The sequence below is a fragment of the Spermophilus citellus genome (assembly GCF_964194105.1).
Source record: "Spermophilus citellus genome assembly, chromosome: 3".
In the NCBI taxonomy this organism is placed as follows: Eukaryota; Metazoa; Chordata; class Mammalia; order Rodentia; family Sciuridae; genus Spermophilus; species Spermophilus citellus.
This window is the reverse complement of record NC_138184.1, coordinates 173053871-173079134: the sequence shown is the minus strand read 5'-3', so window position 1 is coordinate 173079134 and position 25264 is coordinate 173053871. Positions and strand designations below refer to the sequence as shown.

Below are 25264 nucleotides of genomic sequence, written 5' to 3'. Positions count from 1 at the left end.
CGTGACACAGATCATCATTCAGATCATCATCATGGTGGAGGCAATAAATTATGTTTTGCAGAATGAGAGAATCCAACTCTGACTGCTCTCATTCTCCTAGTTCTCATTTTCTAAGGCCATCCCTGCTCATGGTGTCTGCCTTTGTGCAATGTCCTCCTGTTCTTGTTCTGTTCATTTAAACTGCTCTCAGAGAGCTATGAAGCTTAGTGACCATGGAAGAGGGCTTCAGAGATGTCAGAATAAAACTTGAGTGGGGACACCCTGACAAAGGTCATACAGCAATGTGTGCAGAGCCGAGGGGACAGTATCTTGACTATCTCCTGCTGCTTCATGTCAATCAAAGCAAATATGGAAATTGTAGCTTCTCCTTCAGTCCATTCTTACACTTCAACAAAGCTCTTTCTGACTGGGTAGCAGGGGAATTGGTTGGAACCCAGGCTACATTGTCCACTTGCTATAGGACCTCGAGCAAATTCTTTTATTTCTATTTTCCCTGCCGCAGTCTGGCTGGGCACAATTCAGGAGCCACTTGTCAAAAGAAACAAACTTTATTTTTAGAACCACACAGGCCAAACAAAACAGCTCCTCAGGAAAAACCTTCAGAGCCCAACTGCCAACATGGCTTCCCCCAAGCCTCTCAACCTCCCCCACTCCTCCTGCTCTTGAGGCTGATTGGCTGGGTTGCGTGGGCGGAGCCAAAAAAGTCCCCCAGTGAGCAGCTCCATGGTCTGAAAGGGCGGGAAACAGCTCAATGAGCATCACTGCAGAGGAGCCAATCAGTTGGCAGCTAGAAGTTGCTGGGCCGCTGTGAGCCAATCTTCAGCTGGTAGCCGGAAGTTTGCTGGCAGCTGGAAGTTTGCTGGGGCCCCTTGGGCTGTGGCTCTCAACATTTCCCACTGCCCTCGTCCAGTAAAATGGGGAACTTGACAACTTCTACCTTACAAATAAGTCAGTGTTCATGAATACCTAGAACAGTACCCAATCATAGTAAATATTCAATAAGCATAAGTTGCCATTATAATGAATTACTTTTTTACTTTTGATTTGCATCCCGCCCAGTTAGCATATACTTATTTTCTAATGGTTTATTTAGAATGTACAGCTCATGTCACTTCAGGGCAGGGACTACCTCCAGATTTCTTGTACATATCTCCATAGAGCTTAACACAATGTTTGATACAAAATAGGGATTCTGTAAATTATGTTTTTTTTTTCCCATGTGGGTTGATATTTACATAAATAGAATTTTACAACTATGGCTGACTTTTAGATGTTGTCAGAGAAAATGCCAGTTATGATGTATTAGCAGTATACTTTGCCAGTGCTCTAGGTTAAAAAGGCAAAGACCACTGCACATTTATAATTTTTAAGCTACATAAGGTAAGGCTCTGTTGGATACTTTCAAACTGTATATTGTATTGTGGTGATATGAACAGTGTGATTCTAAGCTCTGAATTTTAAGCAATCTTCTACTAAGGCATTTTTTAATGCAAATTCTTAGCTGCTAATTAGAATTGCTGGGTGAACAATATCCAAGCTATATTCCAAACCAGTTAGCTCAAAATCTGGATGCCAGTATAAACACTGGGTGCCAGTGTTTATTAAATCTCTTCCAGTGATGCCTCCATATAGGAAAGTTGGAGAACTACTGTGCTAGACTGTCAGACTGTAAAAATGTTACTCTATGGGATATTCACCTGGAGTGGGACAAAAAGTAGCCACCTTATAAAAATCCTGTCAAATAGTATGTGGCCTAGACATTGACTCACCTTCTAAGAAGAGTTATGAGGAATGCGGAGATCTGAACTCTTATTTTGTTCAATTCATTTCCCTTCCCACAATACTGTGGCTTGGACTTTTTCTTTTTTCTTTTTTTTTTTTTGGCCAGGCTGACTCCTGCAGATGTGTCATTTTCCACACACTGGGTCCCTGCCTTCTGCCTGCTCAGAGGAGGGTGGCAGTGCTTGAGTCATGGCTGTGAGTCTGCTTTGAGACTCTGTGATTCCCTGGGAGTCACTTTTCCTCCTTGCCCTGTGGTTTCTTCGGCTTGATGAATTTTGTCTCAGATGCAGCTTTAAAGAAGAAAACTTTGAAGGAGAAAAAAAGCATATTTTGTACATGTCAGATATAGACTTGTTTTTCTGTTTCTTAGGCCACTTATGACCTATTCTGAATGACTTTCTAGTATAAAAAATTCTATTTCACAAGTTAAGGTGATAGATATATATTTTTTTTCTGAAGTTCTTATTTTTTTAATTATTCATATATTTAGTAAAAAAAACAAAGTTAGTTAAATTGCTTATAACATGTAGGAAGGGCAACTATTCAAACACAGGGCAGGGACAATGAGTGAGGATGGAAGTCTTTGAGGGCATGGCTGTGTCTGATGTATCTTTCTGTCATTAGGCCTAGCACAGTAAGTGACTTCTCTCAGTGTTTGATGTTAAGCAGAAGTTAGATGGATCCTTGCCTTGACAAGCACATAGCAGTTAATTGAGCAGGGATAAGTGGGAGGAAAGAAAAGGTGGGGGGCTTCTATGACTAAAGGGGAGCACATGCTCACAGGGGTGGGTGAGGCAGGCTCTACCACCAGTGCTAGAGAAGGGCTGTGGAGCCAGGCATAAAGGATGAGGAGGGAGAGCAGGGAGGGGTGGATCATGCTGAACTTTGTAACTGATGCTGAAGAGTTTTTAATCTCTCTGGAATCTGATGGGGAGCCATTTAAGGAGATTTAGCTGGGGATTGACATGATCATCCTTTCAGAGAAGTCACTTTGGTAGAATACAGGAGTGGAGGGAACAGAGAAACGTATAAGGAGCCATCATGAAATTCAGTGCATAGAGCACACTGTGCCCCTCTGACTTACTTCATCTTGTATAGAATGTGCCTAGCTCTGAGTTCCTGCATATTATAAAACAGTAGTTTGACATGAGCTACTCCATGTGGATGGAGAATGCCTTTATATTTTGTAAAAATAGACTGCCACCATCTACACAGCACAACCATAAGGCACAAAGTGATGAAAAAATTATCATGCTAATAAAAAATGATCACTTGCTAACTTATCAAATTAAATCAGAAGCACCTGGATGCATGGGTGTATCACACTCATTTCACAAAAAAATCAGGCCCATGAGCTTATCAATCTCTGCAGATGCAACCCCCTCACCTGAAACACATAAAAGGAAGGGTACCTACAATGGTGGTATAGTGGCACATGCCAGCCTACCATCAGACCATCTGCTGAATGGGTCATGAGGTCAACAGGCTAAGAACTCCCTACTCTGTCCCTAGGGCTTCAACTCAGCCAATCAAGCCCTGCTTGATGTGGCCCACTTCAAAACCGGACCCTGGCATAGAATAAGTTACAACTCCAACAGTTCTGTGCTCTGAACAGGCTCTTTGGCTAGTTCATAATTTTATCTAACCACCTGCAGTGACTCTGCATTTGTATTTGCTCTCTGCCTTTGTTCCCGATAGGCCACTTGAAGCTCTCTGGCTGCCTTAATCCTTCCTAAATATCTTTAGTGGTGAAGAAATGTTTGAGAAGATTCGTTTTTATTTTAGATTCATTTTCTTCAATTAGAGTCAAGTAAAATTAAATAACTTTCTATAGCCTATATATCATTGTGTAATATATGATATGTAACTTGAATTTATAGATATTGGTAGTTAAGATTGAAATGAAATAAAATAATCTGTGATTCATTTAGTCACAACACCAAGTGAAACATGAGTATGTTCAGTGAATTAGAGCTAAAGAAAATGATACAACATGTGAATTTATTGTTATGCAATAAATTCATTGTGGGAAGATATATGTGTCTGGTCCATGTTAGTGGATAACTCTCTCACAATACCAAGGGGGAAATGATGATATCCAGAACCATTTGGGGGAAAAAAGTTAAGCAATAACCTTGTGCTGCACAGCAAAATAAAACTTAGAGACATTAAAGATGTAAATGTAAAAATGAATTAATAGAAATGTAAGAGAATATGTTTTTAAATCTTAGGGACTAGGAAGGCCTTTTAAATCATGAGACCAAAGGCCAGAGATACAAGTAAATTAAATAATATATTGACTGTGCATATTTTGCTTGATGCTAGGGGAATGTAGATGAGGAGACTTGATTTGTTCATTTAGAGGTCTTCAGAAGTGTTGAAAGGTAAGAAAACAGTACATTCAGATACCTTGAGCTAAGAGCTATGTTGGAATTAAGTCATGGTTCAGTATGGCAAAATGGCCTGGGAGGTGGAGAGGAGAGACTTGTCAAAGGAGAAAATGAGCTAAATCTTGATATAGGATCAGTCAGGGGATTGTGAACAGGTGGGAAGAGAGCATTTTCGATAGAGTATACAGCTTGTGCCTATGTGGAGAAGGGACTCTTTTGGTATTTGGGGTGTGTGAAATATAAGGGGATGAACAGGAAGTACTGAAGCTGAGGTTTAAAAAAAACCTGAGAGAAGACATCTTGATTTTTATCCTGTGGATCAGCACTATCCAGGAGAAATTTCTGTGATACTGGAAATGTTCTGTTCTCTACTGTCCAATATGGCAGCCACCAGCAACATATGGCTGGCTACTGAGCATTTAAAATGTGAGTTCCTAGGGCTTCAGCTCAGCTTCAGTGCAACTGAAGAACTGAGTTTTTAATTTTATCTAATTTTAACTAATTTACATTTAATTAATTTACCATTTTAGCTAGTGTCTACTCTTTTGGATAGTACTGCTATATACAATGTGGGTTTATTGATTTTTTTTTGGTAGAGAAATATGATGAATAGCATCATATTTTAAAAAGATCACTCTGACCTGCTCACAACTAGGTTAAGGTGTTCTCATGCTCAGCATAAGCAAGTTCATAGAACATGAACATCAGACAAGGTTACTCTAAGACTTACCTTTCTGGTATGAAAATGCTTGGTAACAAAGTTACTTCTACTTTGTGATGACCCAGATCCAGAAGATGAACCATCTTTTCCTGAAACTTCAACGGGACTGGGGAGTGTCCCAGAATACAGGACTTTCAGTACTAAAATTGCAAAGCTCCTGGGCAAACCTGATCTCCCCACTCTCTGAAGTAACCCAATACAAGCTCAAATATTTTAATAATCTCCTCCTAGCATCCTCATACTGAGAAGCTTCCCAGTTCCCCATGGTAGTTGTCTTTCTTGTTACATTCTGAGAAACCCAAATGTATTCAATGGCAGGTGAGTCCTGGTGGATTTTACTGATGGGCAAAGATCAATCAACAAAATCAAGGTAAATGCTATAGTAGGTAATTTCTTAATACTGTTTTAAATGCTTAATTTTCCTCTAGCAATGAAAAAAGTTACATACCTTATATGAAGTCCAAGGTGCATAATAAATCTTAATATTAAAATGTCAAGAATTATTTTTATACCATGATAGGAAGGAATTTGTTTTGTTCTCTTTATAACAGTGACCCTTCCTTTCTGTCTTTCAGGGATCATGTCTGACCACCAGTTTGGTAACCAGTTTATGTGCAGTGTGGTGGCCTCTCATGTGAGTCACCTGCCCACAACCAACCTCAGCTTTGTCTGGATTGCCCCACCCGCTGGTACTGGCTGTGTCAATTTCATGTAAGTACCCAAAGTGTCAGAGATGGCTACGGAAGGCAAATGCAACCTTTCATGAGTTACATGGGGGGTAACTTTTGTAAAGTATTATTTTGATAGGTTAGACTTAATTAAAACCATTAATTTTGGTGTCAAAGAGGTCAAAAATTTTTATAAAGTAGCTTTAGCAATTTATTTTTGTGTATTCATTTATAACTTCCAGATCTCTAAATTGGATTTTAACTGAAAAAAATAAATAATGTGATAAAAGTGAAATCTCATTGGGAGATGAAGAATGGGGAGAGGTTATTGAAAGGGTACAAAGTTTCAGTAAAGATGAATGTTTTACGGATCTATCATACAGCATGTTGACTATGAAATGGATTTCAAAATTGCTAAGACAGAAGATTTTTTTCTACTTTTTTTCTAGTATTCTTTTTATTATTATGAATATTAACTCATATTAATGGTACAGATTAATGGGTTTCCTATGACATGTCTATACATGGATATGTTGTTTTACTCATATTTACCTCTCTGTAAGAGATTATTAGATTTCAAGAGTTCTCATCACAAAAAACATGATAAGTATGTAAAGTGATGTATGTTAATTAACATAATTTCATCATTCCACAGTGTAAACACATATCAAAAGATCACCTTGTACCCTACAAGTAAATGCCATTATTTGTGAGTTAAAAAAAGATTAAAGTAATTGAAGAAGTCAGGACAACAGTAAAATGAATGTTCAGAAAATAAGGTGAAAGCCGGTACAAGCAATGCTTTGAGACTTCACATACTGGAAAATGATTACAAATTTCCTTTGAGCTTTTCTGGCTGTTAGTGCCCAGAGGGAAATGTGATTGATTAGGTGATTCGTGGTGGCCAGAAGTCAGGTATTGTATAGAAACCTAACTCTCATGAGTTTTCATTAGGAAGAAACTGGGGAAGTTAGTGAACACAGCTCTTAGCTGCATCCTTATATAACCAGCACATCAAGGTTCAGAGACTACAACTTGCTACATCTCTCCATATAATGCCCAACCCTGACCCCTGAGCCACCACTCCCACCCTTCTTAGTTAGCTGATTTTTTCCCCATAGCATATTTTACTTTTACCACATGTTATCTTGCATTTATATAATTATGTGCATTGTCCATTATCTGTCTCTTCCCACTAAAATGCAAGTTCCCTGAAGGCAAAATTTGGAGTTTTTTTCCCACTGATTTTCCAGAGCTGTCTGCAACAATCTCTAGGACACAGTAAACACTCCTTAAATATTGGTTGAAGTGACCAGTAGGCCAAGGTAATACAGACACAGATAATTCAGAAACAGTTATTCCGTGGGCAGTGAAGAAAAGTAGCACTCGAAGTTCTTGAATGATTTTCTCTTCCAATCTCCTGTGCATACAGCAAAGTCCCACAAAACCTGTGTACTCACAGAACACTACTACCTTCCCCCCACCTTGGCAACATATAGTTCAGTGTTAGGAGATCCTATGGCTCCCACACCACTGACTATATAGTCTGTTTGTTTAGTTTCTGGGTGAGGTAGGCTGCTAACATCAAATTCATCCTATATCGCCAATGGGCATTTAATCCAATCATTTTCTTCTATAGAAAGTTTTTTGTACCTGAATCTTTTCCTTCTAGTACCTTCTGCTAAGATAATTGCAGAAACTTCCTTACTGGCCCTCACACTTCCAGCCTGCTTCTCCCCTAGTCCACCCTGCACATTGATATCCACTTAATCTTCCTAAGGCCAAACCTGGATCACTCAAAATTTAGATAAGCATGAAATTCTCTACTGAAGGCGTGGGATTTGGAGTCTCTTCCCCATCCTGCTGTTTTATTATCTTCTATCTCTTATAGCCTGTACCTCCTGATAGAGCACAAACTGGCAAGATTCGCCACAATGTCCTGAAAATCCCATGGCTTTCTCTCTTCATGCTTTTCTCTGATTCATACAATCACTCTGATTGTTAAAACTTCTACGTTTTTTTCAAGGCTTGTTTAAAAACTTGCCAAGATGCCAACAACAAAAGTGATATGTACTGACATGTTGTTCTTGTAACTTTATTAGAGTGCACATTATACTTTATCATATAGTGATTTGAGTTAATTTTTTGCCTTTTCTCTTAGATTAGATTAGACAGAGACAAATTTTTATTTCTTTTTGATTCCACCATATTTGGTACAGTGTCTCATATATAGATATCCAGGAAAATGTCCCTTGCATTATATGATGTTCTATGTTGTCATTTCCTTTAGCTTGTGATCCCTGATGCTCTTACCATGTATTCTTGTGTGTTGGCACTTGGAAGGGTAAATTCTTGTGTGTGTGTGTGTGTGTGTGTGTGTGTGCGCGCGCGCGCGTGTGTGTATATGTGTGTGTACATGCATGCAGTAAGGTGTTCTATCACTGAAACACATACCCAGCCATTTTTATTTTGAGACAGAATCTCCCTAAATTACCCAGGATGTCCTCAAATTTGTGATCCTCTTTTCTCAGCCTCTCACATCACAGGTATTATAGGTAGGGGCCACCAAGTTCAGCAAATTCTTGTCATATATAACTTCTTTAATTTAAAATAAGAATTGCATTTTTAAAAGATAAAACACAAAGTAAGTCTATATCAGCAATATAGAACTGCCTACTTCCAAACAAATTTAGGTTTTTAATTGACTCTATTTAAAAATTATATTCTATGACTTATAATCCCATTGATACTGAAATTCTATTTCCTTCTGAGAGTTTTAAGTCTTAATTCTAATTTCTTTACAGGTGGTCAGGAAAATATCATTTGGTTATAAGTAATTTTTACTGACTGGAAAGACATTTACATACCCTTACCTATATTTTCCAGTCAAATTTTGAGGATACAATTTATATTTTTAGCATTCTCCATAAATGGTTAATCTCCTTATTGGCAGCCATGATGATGTTGAATGTTACATAGAGTAGCTGCTTATTATGTGGGCAAAATGCTTGTTTTTGACTAGAGCTACATGTAAAGGTTAGAATTCGTAATTAGTAAGTGTCCAGCAATACTTGAAGGGGATTGCTAATATTCAACATTAATTTTACATTGTAAACAAAAACAAAGTAACACAAAAGCCTGAGGCATTGGGAGGTAAATATATTGTATACTATAAATATCTTTTCTGATTAACATGAAATTCAAGTTAAAATTTTAATTTTTAAAGGTAGGAAGAATTCTTTTTAAAATTTGTGTGTATTAACTATACAGAATATTGGGTTTCATTGTGGCATATTTGTAGACGTATATAACCTGTTTTGATAATTTTCTCTTCTCTATTACCCTTTCTTAATCTCTCATCCCCTATTCCCCCAGTCCCCTTCCTCTTCCCAGTCTCCCTTCTATTTTCATGTCATCTTTCTTTTACCCTCTATTTCACATATGAGAGAAAAGAGGTGATGCTTATTTTTCTGAATCTGACTTCTTTCACTTCATGTGGTGATCTCCAGTTCCATTCACTCTCCTGAAAATGACATGATTTTATTGTTCTTTATAGCTGAGTAATACTCCATCATGTATATGTGCCACATTTTCTTTATCCATTCATTTGTTGACAGGCACCTAGGCTGATTCCATACCTTGGCTATTGTGAATTTTTCTGTGATAAACCTGGGTGTACAGGTGTCTCTATAATATGCTGATTTTAATTTTTTAAGATATATACTGAGGAGTGGTATAGCTGGATCATAAGATAGTTCTATTTTTAGTTCTTTTAGGCACTTTCATACTGATTTCCATAGTGGCTGTATTAATTTGCATTCCCATCCATAGTGTGTAAGAATTCCTTTCCCCAGTTTGACAGAATTTATTATTATTTGTATTCTTGATTTCTGGGGTGAGAGGTGATCTCAATGTAGTTCTTTTTAATTTGTATCTCCTTAATGACTAAAGATTTTGAGCTTTTTTGCATAATTATTGGCCATTTGTACTTCTTCTTTGGAGAAGTATTTGTTCAATTAATTTTTCCATTTGTTGATTAGGTTTTGTTTTTTTTTGTTTTAAGGTTTCTGAGTTCTTTATATATTCTGGATATTAATCCTTTGTCAGAAGGGTAGCTGGCAAAGAATTTCTTTCATTTTGTAGGCAGTCTATTCACTCTGATAATTATTTCTTTTGTTTGTAATTTAATGTAATTAAATTAAATTAATTGATTAATTGTTGATTCTTGCTATTGTTTCCTGAGCTATGGGAGTCCTATTGTCTTGTCCAGAGCCCAGTTGTGCCAGGGCCGTGGAATGGGTTATAGACAGGCCAAATAACAGAAACAGCATGGGAGACATATGTTTTATTGGGAAAAGCTTACAAGAGACTGCTCCAAGAAGAGTTTCAGAGGTGACAGGCTGACGGGTAGCACTTTAATCCCTCAAGGTGCTTTACCAAGTGACACCTCCTCTCTGTCATGGTCTTTTGTCCAGAGGCAACCAGCTAGATGAGTGACATGTATCCTTTCCACAGTGCCCTCTGTTATGTTTCCTCTCAGAGGGGTTTTATATGTTAGGCTGAAGAGGCAATGACATCATCAGGTTCAGCTTTCTTAGTTAGCTTGGATTACCGACATCCCAAGAGCAACAGTTCTCATGTACATGCAAGAAGGAAGCTTTCTACAGATAACACTAACTTGCCCTAGCTCCCAATGTACGGAAGAGAAAGCCAGTGTCCTTCAAGATAATATGTATCTGAACTTTGCAGCCAGGCTTGCTCTCATTGTTCCCTTATCTTGACTAGGTATTTTTGGAACAGAAATGGGGCATTCAGGGTCCTGGTGTTTTACTGTCCCCCTGTACTTCCTGTACCTGTCTCAGGAAGTCATTGCTCGTTCCTATATCTTGAAGTATTTCCACTATGTTTTCTTCTAGCAGTTTAAAAGTTTTAGGTATTATACTTAGGCCTTTGATCCCTGGGAATGTAGCTTACCGGTAGAGTGATTGCCTAGCATTTGGGAGGCCCTGGTTCAATTCTGAGTACCACACACACACAAAATTATATTGAGGTCTTTGATCCATTTTGAATTGATTTTTGTACAGGATGAAACATAGGGATCTATTTCAATTTTTAAAATCTTATTCTAACTGACATAATATTTGTATTTATAGGGTAGAGTTATAATTCGATAACATGTGTACAATGTACATAGATCAAATCAGAGTACTTTGCATTTCTGTCCTCAAATAATATTACTTTTTATTTTTGCTTATTATTATATTCTTCTAGTTGAAGTTTTATCTTCCAACTATGCATCCTTATACACTAAAGATTTGTTTTTTAAAAATAAATATTAAGTCTTTAAATTCATAGGTTTTCCTCCACATTTTTCACTTTGCAATTTATTTGTTGAAAAAAGTAGATCATTTATCCTATAGTTTCCTAGAATCAGAATTTTGTTGTTTGTAACTTTACAATGTAGTTTGTTCTCTTGCATTATCACCTGCCCTCTGTAATTCCTGCAGATGGGTAGTTGAATCTAGAACCTCTATCAGATTTAGGTTTGATTTGGGGGAAGGAAGAGTCCCATTTATGTGCTTTGTAAATATTATTATTTCTATGTATTGAGAACCTTCACACTCTCTTCTAGTTATTAAAATTATTTCTTAAAAATCAAACTTCAGCCATGCTTATGTGCATTTTTGAAAAATTCTCTATCACTTTTGTGTTGTGTGTGTGCGCCAGGAATTGAACCCAGGGGCACTCAACCACTGAGCTATATCCCTTTTTGTGTTTTTAATTTGAGGATAGGGTCTTACTGAGTTGTGTAGGGCCTTGCTAAATTGCTGAGGCTGGCTTTGAACTTGTAATACTCCTGTCTCAACCTCTGGGATTACAGGTGCTAGGATTATAGGCGTGCACTATTGTGCCTAGCTCTCTATGACTTTCTTATATTGTTAATTAACTCATATTATTATTCAAGTTTTTCCCATGCTTGCTTTCTTTTTCTAGTTGGGCTTTAAATCCCCAAGGTCAGAGGCTATCAATAGTATTTTTATATACCTAGTATTTCCTAAATACTGAACTTTGTGTAATAGAAGTTTCTTAATAAGTAGTTATTAATAGCTAAATATATTTCATTGATTCTAAATACAGATAAGTGTTTCAATATCTATGAAGTAGATTTCATTTGATGGCACCCTACAATTATAATAGATAATTACTTTATTACATAGTGTCTTATAATTGTTGGTGTATTATATTTGAAGAAATTCAGCAACTAACATTTATCATTTACCATGCACAAGCTCTTTCTTTTTCTGTCCTCTAATTTTTTAATTTGTTCTAACTAGTTATACATGACAGTAGAATGCATTTTGACACATCATACATAAATGGAGCACAACTTCTCATTCTTCTAGTTGTACACGATGTAGAATCATACTGATTGTGTAATCATATATGCACATGGGTAATAACATCCAATTCATTCTACTATCCTTCTAATCCCCATATCCCCTCCCCTCCCTTCTCTCCCTTCTAACCAAAAGTACCTCTGTTATTCCCTAGTGCCCCATCCCCTTATTGTGAATTAGCATCTGCATATCAGAGAAAACATTTGGCCTTTTTTGGGATTGGCTTATTTTGTTTAGCGTGATATTCTCCAGCTTGGCACACATGGTCTTTCTAAGACTGACAATAGAATTGACAATACACCCAATTATGTGATCTCAGAACAGCCAAATGTATGATTGACTCTGATTTTAAACCCTAGTACCTATTTTAAATCCTTGTTTTTAGAGGACTGGGTTGTGGTTCAGCAGTAGAGTGCTAACCTAGCAGGTGTGAGACCCTGAGTTTGATCCTCATCACCACATAAAGATAAATAAATAAAGGTGTTATGTCCATCTACAACATATATATATATATATATATATATATATATATATATATATATATATATATTAAAAAATGATTTTATATATATATATATTTTAAATCCCTTTTTTTAGAAAAAAATTCCAAATATCCAGGAATTATAGACTATTTGAACTGAAAATTAATACAATTATATAATGTGTTGTGTTCCTTACCCAGTGAAGAATAGTGGCATTCTGTCTGAATATAGACCATGTTTTTTTAGTAAGTCACTCAGCCACTTACTCATTTGGGCCGTCTGCTTACTGCCTTTCTTGTTAAAAATAATCAAGTGAGAGGAGAGGAAGCTCTCAGGATCAGGTGTGGGCTATAGTTTCACAGATGGAGAAAATGAATCCAAATTATTTTACTGTTACTTATATGGCACCTGTTGATAAATTACCACTTATATTTTAAGTGGTAATTTCACCCAGAAATTGTGCAGCATTCAGATCTTATAGCAATAGAGTTTTTCTAGATTTTCATATTCGATTATTGGTTTTTTGTTTTTTTTTTACTGACTAATAAGCCTCAAGTTTAGAGGAGATGGAGGAAGGAGAGGAGGGGGGAGAGATGGGCAGAGGTAGGGAAGGGGAAGGAAGGAGGCAAAGTAGAGGAAGACAGGGATAGAAGGGAAGGAAGAAAGGAAATCTCTAAGTCATTTAACCCCTAAAAGTTGGTGAGAAACTATTGAGGAAAGAGGGGGGTGTTTAAAACAATTACAACATTAATCATATTTTTGAAATTTTACTATGTGCCTGCCATTGTTCTAAGCAGTTTTCATCATTTAATCCGTTGATGCTCATTTTCTCTAAAATAGGTACTATTATTATCTCAATTCACAGATGAGAAAATTGAAGTACAGAGATGTTAAATAATTTCTCTTAGGTAATTTACCTAAAGAGGAACACAGCTTGGATTCAGAAAAGGCAATCTGTTTTCAAAGCAAGTGATTTTACTACTTCACTTTCCTTTGAAATAATCACTGTCCATCTTACTATGGTAAAATGTGGTACTGATACCATTTAAATTATATGGTTTGCAGTGTGGTGTCAGAATCTCTTTTTAAAGTGGCCATCATGTGTTTACTATCTTTATTTTGAAATATGTCTCAGTAGGAGACACTGAAATTTTGTCTCATTCATTCAACTATTGAGCGGTACCAAGACTGAAAACAGAATGAATCAAGTAATGTTCTATTTAAGGTCCCGAGCATTGACAAGAATGAATTCAGATTAGCAAAGAGGAACACAGGACTATATTTGAACATTTACTACTCTAACGGAAGTAACTCCTGGAGGGATGGTTTTCTTAAAAATATATTAAATAAGAGGACAAAAGTACTGGAAAAATTGAAGACACTAGCAGTTTCTGAACACCTGACAGGCCTGAAATAATACAAATGCAGAGATTTGAAGTGCTGCCTTGAGCATCTCTCAGATGCCTTTAATTTTTGATGAGAGCCATTCCAGCCTGTCTGGGGAGTTCTTCAGGAAAGATAATGTAGTTGCCCATTTATTTCCATCCATCAGATGAAAACATCACAAATGTATTTGCCTTGTTACTTAAACATTTGGAATAAGAGCAGGGACTCCCCCATGGTTGGGTCTATTGGGAGTGAATTCATACCTATATATAGATAAGGGTACCAACAATTGATACAAATTCTATTTTACTTTCAAGATTGTACATAGATTGATGCAAAAATAAATTACTTTTCAGGTAAGTCTGAAATTATTACATCCATACCGTGAGATAAAACCAGATATATTGTTTTCTGAAGGAGGAATTTTATCTGTCTTTTAAATCACAGTTCTGCTATTTCTTTTTCTGATGGTCTAGTTTTCCTTTTTAAAAGGCATTTTCTAACTCATAACAAATATTTTAAGACTGCTCAAAAATGTTCCTCTGAGTGCCAGGATTAAAAAATATATATCATCTATCCTTAAAGGTAAATGGCTAAGAGCCTAACGGATAGTTCTCACTCCCCACAGGGTCTGGTCTTCATCAACTTTCTGCAGCCAGTTAGGTGTGGGCAAGCAGATAGTCTAGGTTGAGGGACTAATGTGTGTTCTTATGTATCCACACCTTGACAAATGAGGTCAGGATGCTTCCTGGGGATTTAATGTTTAATTTTGGGGAGTGTGGTTGAGATTAATTATGTCCATCAATCTCCAAGAAGTTTTGAAGGAATTGGTTTTGTCATATGGATGATACAACATACTTTAATAATTTAACAGATATTCAAAAGGCAAGAGTACTCCCTTCATTTTTCTCTTTCCTTTCTCCCTTCCTGCGTCTCCTCCTCCTTCCTCCAAGAAGTTGCTATGTAAACAGTCCTGATTCTATTAGGGAAATCTTCCAGAGTCTCCACTAGGAAACTTTTCTTTGCATTAAAATCACAAGACCATCAGAGCAGTGGGTGCTTTACAGTGGGACTTCCAGTAATGAAATATTTTTAACCAGGATCCAAAGATGGTTGTGTTTCTAGGAAATTTTATCTCCGAGAAACAGTTATGTTAGCAAATTTGTTTGTTTTTTAAAAACTCTGATTTTTATCTTTTTAGACAAAAATATTACTTTATCCTAATATTACATCTAGGAAAAAAGAGGTCTATGGCAAACCAGCTGCTTCCCTCTTCTTTTCCTTTCATGCAATCGTGTGAGAATGTTTAGAGAGCACTCAAGTAAATGGACCGAGGTTTGGAACCCACAAGAAGCTCCTTATTACAAGGTCTTATGGTTTATTTAAGTGGATTACCACTGGGCTTGGCACTTTTTACTTGAAACCACAGGGAACATTTGTGAAAGCAAAAGACCAAAGATCTAAATGCTTTATGCGTTACAATTCTTAGAAGTTCTCTAAATCTAGTAGAAATATCATAGGTAAAAGATAGACAAAGATCTGGGTTATTCCTATATTATTAAAATTATTTTAAACAATTTAGAAGTCCTAAGTGTAATTTTCCCCCCACACTGCCTCCACTGTCAAAATTAGTGAGGATGATGAGGTGTGAGAACAGGTGGATGAACCTTTTCCCATGGCAGCAACACCCTCATGGTTTGCCAATAGAGTTATATGAGTAACGTATGCTCATGGCAGTATATTATCAAACCCTGCTTTTAGTAAAATATCCAAATATTTTAAGTCATTATTATAAATGTGAAATAAAATTTGGACTGCTTCTTCCAGATAAGAAACCTTTAAGAATTAATTTTTTTGGCGATTATCTATCTATCTATCTATCTATCTATCTATCTAGATACACACACACACACACACACACACACACACACACACACACACACTGTATTAGTCAGGTTTTGCATTTCTGTGACCAAAAGACTCAACAAGAACAACTTACGTTTAGAAGAAAAAGTTTATTTTGGCTCGTGGTTTCAGAGATTCAGTCCATGGTCAGCCGACTCTAGCTCTGGGCCCGAGGTAAGGCAGAATATCATGCCCGAAGGGTGTGGCAGAGGAAAGCAGCTCAATCCATGACAGATAAGAAACAGACATAAATCTGATAGGTATGTCCCAGTGATCTACTTGCTCCAGCCACACCCTACCTGGCTAATTTCTCAATCCATTCAGGTGGACTAACCCACTGATTTGGCTATAGACTCATAACCAAATCATTTCACTTCTGAACATTCTTGCATTGTCTTACACATGAGATTTTGGAGGCACCATATATCCAAGCCATAACACATACACATGTATATACATATATACATATTCTAAAATGTGTTTGAAATTGTACTTTTTGTACACACAAAGTGTGTGTGTGTGTGTGTGTGTGTGTGTGTGGTATTAAGGACTGAACCCAGAGGCACTCTGCTCAGGAGCTACATCCCCAGCCCTACTTATTTTTTTTTTTGAGACAGGGTCTCACTGAGTTGACCAGACTGGCCTTGAAACGGCTCATGCCTCTACCTCCTGAGATGCTGGAATTAAAAGCATATGCCACTGAGCCCATATTGAAATTGTACTTTCTAATATAGTAACTACAAGATACATGTAATGATTTGAATTAAATTAATTAAAATTAAATAAAAATTTAAAATTCAGTTTCTCAGTTGTACAAGTCACATTTCAAGTTCTCAATAGCAATAAATGGCTAGTGACTATTATATTGAACAGCATAGATTTCTAATAGGCAAGACAAGCTTAGATAATCTGTTATCTTTTCCTCTGATATTACCTTGACATTTATAGATGGTAATCCTACACTTCAAAGGACATATAAAAGGAATAAAGCAAAACTGGATTTTGCAACTGCTCTGTGAACCTGAACCATCATAACTCCTAACCTCATCAAGTAAGGCGATTTTATGTTAAAAGCTGGTTACCTAATGGTTCATTTTAGTTTTGTCAGTGCAGCAGTTTCTATGGTCTTTAAACAGTCTTATGGGCCATGATGGGCCAAGCATGACAAGTGAGAATTGCCTCTGGTTACTTTCTCTTACAATGCTCAGGACAGAGTGCTACTCTTTGGGAGCCTTGAGGTAAGAATCTTTCCCTGTGTCCCTACCTGGAGGTCTCAGTTCCTGTTCCCACTCTGCCAACCCCTTCCTGCCCTCTGCCACAGTGTTTTAGGTTCTAAACCTTTTCTAAAGTACTCTTACCCTGTGAACACTTATATTCATATGCTTCATAGTTAAAATATCAATATTAGAACAATAGTGATTTTAGAGTGTAATTTTATTATGATGATAATAATAGTTAAAACAGCAACTTCTATTTCCTGAGAACCTGTGTACTGGGCAACCTAAGCTCCCATTCTCTCCCCAAACCACCCATTACTGATGGAGTTATTGAAGAGCTTCAGAGATAGGTCTGCTTTGCTCCAGAATTTTTTCTTTTGAGCACTATCCTATTCTATCTATCTGTGTTTTTAAAGACAGTGTAGTAACTTGGGAGGTGCTTGGAATAATAAGTGACAAAAACATCTAAACATTTGTTTCTGTGATACAATTTCAAACAAATTAAAATGTTGTGTGTAGAAGATGTCTGGCATCGTGGAAGACTAAGATGGCATAGCCGGAACTCAACTATTAAAATCACATAGAAATTCCAGTTAATTTGGAGCAAACTTTAATATACATATATTTGAATATATATATTTGAAATAAAGTGGAAACACCAGTGTCCAGAAGAAAAGAGAGATTCCAGCTAACATTTTGGTGACCTATGGATATAGTAAACCTGGATTTAGATTTTAGTCCTGGAGTTTTAACCTGTTCAGATCCTGGGACTGACCCCCTTCAAAGATAGCCAGAGAAAAGAAAAGAGAGGGAGCTGGAATGGAGTCCACTGTATGAAGCATGGAGCCTCAAAGTATTTTCCAATTTTGCCTGTAAAAACAGCAAGAGAACTTGTCATCTGCCTGGAGCCTTTAGGGAAAATGTTACTTATAAGAAACAAAACAATTAAATGTAAGGAGCCTGGTTTACATGATTAATCTGGTAAAAAAAACACCAAGTTAAGAAATTAATAGCTAATAGAAGTTTTACAAGGAGATAAAAAAAGAATGAGAAAAGGTAAATTTAAAAAGAAAATGGAGAATTTTCTAGAATAAGAAAGATATGAGTCTTTTCTATCTAAGCAAGATAAATAAAATATTTAGCAGTAATGTAGATCATAATGAACTTTCAGAATATTGAAGACAGAGAAAATATCATAGACAACAAAAGAGAAAAGACAGATTACTCATATATTTAGTTTAGCAGTGATCTTCTCATCAGTAACAAGAGATGTCAGAAGACAAAGGTAGAATATCTCCAAAGTAATGAAGAAAAATAATTGTCATTTTAGACTTCCATAACTACATAAAGTATGTCAAATGTGAAAACAGAATATATTTTCAGAAATATTTATTGAGATTTTTACCGTACATAGATCATTTTAAGGTAGGTTTTTAAAGATATCTTTCAGTAAAAATGAAATAAAATCAGAAGAAAAGAGTAGGATGCATAGTACAGTAATTAATGCTGAGCAAAGAAATTTAGCAAGCATCTTAGAACTCTAAGCAGTGGCTTTGCAAGTATAATTATAAAATATACACTGATAACTATTATAGGATAATGTGTAAGGCGATGTAAAACTAAAATTCTAAGCATCGTTAGTGTTTATGTTGAGGGAAAGAAGGAAACAAGTATTAAATATCCTCAAATTATTTTGAAAGAAGATTATAACTTTGATTAAGCATGATTGTTGAAGATGTAAGTACAAAGAACAGAAACAAAATTAGAATTTACAGAATGAAAAGGGGATAGGGAGATATTAAAAATACAATTAATCCACCAAAATAAATGAAAAGAAAATTTTAAAATCTTGGAAGTATAAAATGTAATATAAGATAAATAAATGAGTATAAATAAGTCAATAATTACAATAAATATAAACAGATTAAATTGTACAATTGATGAATGGATAATGGAATATTATTCAGCATTAAAAAAGAATAAAATTATGGCATTTGCAGGTAAATGGATGGAGTTGGAGAATATCATGCTAAGTGAAGTAAGCCAATCCCAGAAAACCAAGAGCTGAATGTTCTCTCTGATAAGTGGATGCTGATCCATAACAAGGGGATGGCAGGAGGAGAATGCAGGAACTTTGATTGGGCAAAAGGTGGGAGAGAGGGAAAGGAGCATGGGGACAGGAAAAATGGTGGAATGAGAGGAACGTCATTACTCTAGGTACATGTATGACTGCACATATGGTGCAACTCTACATTGTGTGCAACCAGAGAAATGAGAAGTTGTGCTCCATTTGTGTACAATGAATCAAAATGCATTGTGCTATAATGTATAACTAATTAGAACAAATTAAAAAATAATTTTTTAAAAAAATTTGCAATTGGAACATGGACTTTCAGAACATAATTTCAAAATTCAGCAACATATTGCTTCCAAGAGACAAACCTAAATTTAATGGCACATAAATGTTGAAAGAAAAGAGAGGGGAAGAGACACGCCAGATACATGCTAGGCAAAAGTAAGTTGATGTTGCTACATTAATATAAGGAAATAGCTGAAAGAAATATGAAAAATTAAAAATTGCCTTTCAGATGGCGGAGTACTGAGTGTGTCTTTCTAATACTTAAATTGCAAATGACATAAAATTATTTAGATAAAAATTCTGTTAAATTATTTTTTGAAAAAGATGAAAGATAAAAAAGAAGTTATAGATAATGCAGAGGAAAGGGTTTTTAATACACTGTTGTTGTGAATTTAAATTTTTATAGCCATTGTGGAAAATAGTGCACATTTCCTCAAAAACTAAGCCTGGAACTACCATATGACCCAGTAGTCTCACTTCTGGATATATATATATATTTTTTTTCAAAGAAACTGAAATCAGTATTTGAAATAGTAATATATACTCCCACATACATTGTAGCATTCACAATAGCCAAGATATGGAAACAACCTAAGTGTCCTTCAGTGAATAAATAGATGAATAAAAGTGGTATGCATACACAATGGAATACTGTCTAACCTTAAAATGGGAGGGGATAGAAATCCAGTAATTTGTGACATGATTGGATCTGGAATACATTATACTAAATGTAATAAACAAGACACAAAAAGAGACCAACTCCACATGATATCACTCTTTGCAGAATCTAAAAAGTTGTATTCTGAAGAAGAGAGTATATAAGGATGATTACCAGAGCCTGGGGGTAGTTGTAAGAATGGAGGGAAGGAGGAGTTGTTCATCTAAGGGTACAAAGTTTCAGATAGAAAGCAGGATGGGGGAATATAGTCAATATTAATGTATATTTCCAGGTAACTGAAGTGGTAAATTTTGAGAGTCTCAATAAAAAACAAAGGATAAGTTAGGTAAGGGGCATGTTAATTAGCTTGATTGAATCATGCCATTGTATAAATATATCACAATGTCATATCGTACCCTATAAATGAACACAATTGTGATTCGTCAATCAAAGGTAATCTTAATTTTAACTAAATAAATGATTTGTTGAATGTGTGAATGAATGCCTATATACGTGAGTGAAAAAAATGCATGAAGTCATAAATATGCCAGAAGATTATATGTTAGAAAATTAGAGCTTATACTCTGCTTCTTTTACCTCAAGGCATGCATGGGTGACAATAGGCTATATATTATAATATTTTGGGTACCCTGGAAATATCAATTTGATAATTTAATAAAACTATATGAATAACTTAAAATTTTGATTCATAGTAGTTTTTCTCTAATAATTCAAGGAACATTACATAATTTTTTCTAAATATTAATTCTGAAGGCTTAAGTACACTGAAATACAAACATATTTATTACTCAATAACTTAAGGTTTAATATTATTAACAATAATTTTAATTGAATGACACAAGTCTATCTAAAACTTTATTATTAGAAAAAAAATAAAATTTTGAAAAAATAAGACAATTTAAATCACATATTTTCTGGAATTTTAAGATAGCCTCTTTAAAGTTAAATATCATAAGTGTACATTCATAAGTTTCCTTATTTAGCCTTGAGACATAAATATTAAACAAAAGTAGTTATTTTCACGTTCATTTCAGCATCTCCCAGTATTGAAGTTTGGTTAGCGACATTGACAAACCCTGAGCTGGAAACAAAAAAGTGATAGTCAAATCTCCTCCATCCATTTCCTCTATTAGTATTTATAGAAGGGATTATGAATATTATGAGCATATTAGTTATCTGGGCTCACATATATTTAAAAGAGCAATGTTCTAAATTTTACAGAAAAGATAAACAATGAAAAGGCTTCTAATTAAAAATGTACACTCAAGTTGCAAAGGAGCTAAGATCGTAGGTCCCTTAATCAAACCCTGGTTTTAACTTAAGCAAATATATTGAAAGTATGGCTATAAAGCTAAGCCACATAAGCCTTTCTCCTAAATCCGCCTGCAGGCATTAATGCTAAGATTTGAGATGGCTTCCTTATTTGCTAAGTGCAAAAGATGGTTACAAAAGAGCTTTTCTCACTTTGAGGATAAAAGCTAAAGTATTCTTTAATTTTGGTTACTGCCCGGCTCATCTCAGCACCATAATAGTTATTTGGCTCAAAACCAAAAAGTAGCAATACAGTACTTACATGTCTATGGATCAAAATTAGATGAAAAATTGCTGTTTCTCATCTCCAAAGCTATTTGCTGCACATTTTATAACCCTCAAGATGCCTTTTGTAATATGTGATAACAGAGCCAACTGCAGCATCTGCCTGGAAAGAGATTACTTTAATTATGGACTCAATGTCCTATTTTCTGCAAGTGATCCCCAGAGACAGGCTTCCTGACGAAGGAGAGGTGCAAGGATGCACATTAAAGCCTACATGTCAGCCACGGAGAGGTGGATAAAGTGAGACAAGGACACCCATAAACTGCCTTCATTTTCCTAGTCTGTTATGTGACGGAAGAGTCTGCAGTGATAGGTTTTTAATTATTCTAGCATCTGCTGTTAGGACTTCTAATGTCGAGGGAAAGATGAACTTATAAAAGAGCAAAACCTTAGACAAATCTATATAAGAAATAGACTATATTAGAAAGGTTGGGTACTGTTCAAACTACTCTTCACATGATTTTTTTTGTTCCCTAAAGAAACGGAACACTTTAATTTCTAATACAAATTTAAACCTTTAGATTTCAAAATTGAAAGGTTTGGTAAAACACTTTGAAGTGTTTCTTCCCAATTGAAAAATATATGTACTTAATAATTTCCTTGCTTTAATATTGTTAGAAAGTGAAGCTAAGTGGTTTTGTTGTCAACCCTCACTCTTGGTAACATATCAAAAGCCTTGTTACTAAGAATTCATTTGCCATTAGGTATAAAAGACCTGCTCATGATGAAATTCATTTAGAATCAATATAAATGTCTTATATATTTCCATGAAAATTCTTTATAACATTGACTTAAAGTTATGAATGGACCCTTAAAGAAAACTGTTACCTTTGTCCAGTGAATTTCAGGAAAATCAGATTCCTTGAAGAACAGCTTTATTGAGGGTGAGTGTGTGTTTTTTCTTTTAAAAAGCATAGCACATATTCACATAGGGTTTTGGGATTCCATCTGATTTCTCAAAAAGTATAAGCAAAACAAGTATAAGCATATTTTGCATTTTTTAAAAGATGGAGGATTATAGAAGAGTAACCATGGGAATTAATTTTAAACTTCAAAAGAGGCATTTAAGGGATTTGGCATGGAATAATTTTTGTGTGTGAGAGGGAAAGATGGAACAGACAAATGTACCTACAGTCACTTTAGGTGAAAACATCAAGTCCTTCAAACATTCTATCAGCTATGACATTCATTATTTTCTGATGTTTAAATTAAATGCTGTTATATTCTATACTGTGATAAAAATATAAATAAATATATCATGGGGAACTTTAAATGGTAGTATTTAAGTCTAAAATACTGAAATTAAATATTTGGTGTTTTCTCTTTATAATAAATGCCACACTGTAGAATTTAAAAAAAAAATATGTTGAAATGCATAGTTTCACAGTGAAATTCTTTTGTTGCATTTAACTTTTTTTTCTTAGTTGAAGATGGACACAATACCTTTGTTTATTTTTTAATACAGTGTTGAGGATTGAACCCAGTGCTTAGCACATGTGAGGCGAGTGCTCTACCACTGTGCCCCAATCCCAGCCCTGTGTATAACTTTTTAAGAATTTAAAAATTTTATTAGTTCATTATAGTTATGCATAGTAGTGGGCCCATTTTTGACATGATCATACATGCGTGGAATATAATTTGCTCCATTTCAGTCCCCAGTACTTCCCCTCCTACTCCCCCTGTTCCTCTTCTTCTATTCTACTGGTCTTCCTTCCAGTTAGTTATGATATATATAAAAGTGAAATTCACTGTAGTATATTCAGATATGTACTTAGCATAATTTGGTCAATTTCATTCTGCAGTTTCTCCCTTCTCCCTTCTCCCTCTCCCTCAATTCCCTTCCTATACTCCACTGATTTACCTTCTATTTTCATGGAATCTTCCTCTCTTTTATTGCCCCCTTATTTTGCTCTAGCTGCTACATATGAGAAAAAGCATTTCACTCTTGTCTTTTTGATGTCTGCCTTATTTCACTTAGCATGAAAGGGAGCTTTGGAAAGGGAACAGAATCAGTTACTTAGACCCCACACAAAAATTTACCTTGATACGTTTTCCAAAAAACAAACTTAGAAAAACACAATGTCTCAAACAAACATGTGGGTGGGAAAATAACTATGTTTTATTTATTTGCCAGCAAATGCCATAATTTCATTCTTCTTTATAGCTGAGTAAAGCTCCATATCTATTCATCTGTTGACAGGTACGTGGGTGGGTTCCATAACTTTACTATTGTGATTTATCTTGTAGATAAACAATTGAATCTGTATTATCTGTATATCAACAGAACCCATAAATAAGAGAAAGGGTTTAGTGTTAGTTTCTATTTAAATATTTTGGATTTTAGGAATCAAAGCAGTATTTATGGATTTAAGGAAAAATGGAAACTTTTGGAAGAAACTGAGTGTATAAATAACTACAATAAGTCATCAGAGGAAAACAATTCACAACTTTAAAATTTTGTAGTTTGTCTTTAAAAAATAGTTTCCTTTATTTCATACAATGTATCCCAGATTTGTTGTGTAATCAGATATTCTATACCAAGAAAAAAAAAGAGAAAGATTTCAAAATAGTTCATTTAGAGCATATTGCAATGATTTCTTCAAAAAAAAAATCAAAGGAAATCAGAGTTTTCTCTCACAGAGTGTTTATTCTGCAATTTCAGTTCCACATTGCACTTTGGTAACTTCCAATCAGACTTTATCATTAAGTTTTTAAATCTCAGAGTTATATATGGAGTACTTGGTTATTTTCCCTCCCAAGTGTTTGTTTCAGATATTGTGTTTTTTTGAGTTTTTTTTTTTTGGAAAAAGTATCAAGGCAAATTTTTGTGTGGGGCCTAAGTAACCTATTCTGTTCCCTTTCCAAAGCTTCCATAACTAAGTAGTTGGTAGTAAGTGAGCCTCTTAATCTGATGCTTATATTTTTGAAAATATTTTTGTTATTTTAACTGTATAGTTTGACTATAATACTCCTGTTTTTGTTCTATAAGAAAAACAAGATAATATACATTCTACTAGGAAATGAGAGTTAGTTTTATTATATTATGTAAATATATACTTTTCTAAATTTCTATTTTTTGAGTGATTCTGTGCCCCAAGTGGAGTCTTTAAGGTTGTCACAGGTGCGTGCCTGTATTCCCAGTGAAATCTGGAAGCTGAGGCAGGAGATCTTAAATTCAAGGCCAGCCTAGGTAACTTAAGTAAGTTGCCTAGTTAGTAAGACCCTGTCTCTCAAAATTAAAAATAGAAAGGGCTGGGAATGTAACTCAGTTGTAGAATATCCTGAGTTCAGTCCACAGTAACATACACACGCACACATGCGCACGCACACACACACACACACACACTCTAAAGATTGTCATAGGTGATAGAATACTTTTAATATTAATACTATTTTAATATAGCATTATTTTTATCTTCCATTTTCTATTTAGGCTTCACTGGGAAGGTAAATTCTTAATGTAAATATCCTCAAGCTTTCCCCCAAGGAAACCCTACAGACTTATTCTTACACATAATGGTTATTATACAAAATTTATACATATGTATAATACAAATGTGAACATAATTAATATTAATTATTTTTAACATTCAGAATAATCTTTAAGCTCTTTTTCATCTGGGTAACAGTGTTTCTCATCTTCACCTCTGCTTTTACTAAATTAAAAGCAAAACATTGCCT

The 25264-nt window shown here is 35.2% G+C and overlaps 1 protein-coding gene across 1 annotated transcript in view; it reads left to right on the top strand.

Annotated features, from left to right (window-relative positions):
- RELN (reelin) overlaps positions 1-25264 on the top strand; it is a 469728-nt gene that overhangs the window by 133533 nt on the left and 310931 nt on the right. Inside the window, exon 3 of the mRNA XM_081286786.1 lies at positions 5469-5604. Within this exon, the coding sequence (XP_081142912.1) occupies positions 5469-5604 (136 nt within the window). The remainder of the gene's footprint in view (positions 1-5468; positions 5605-25264) is intronic.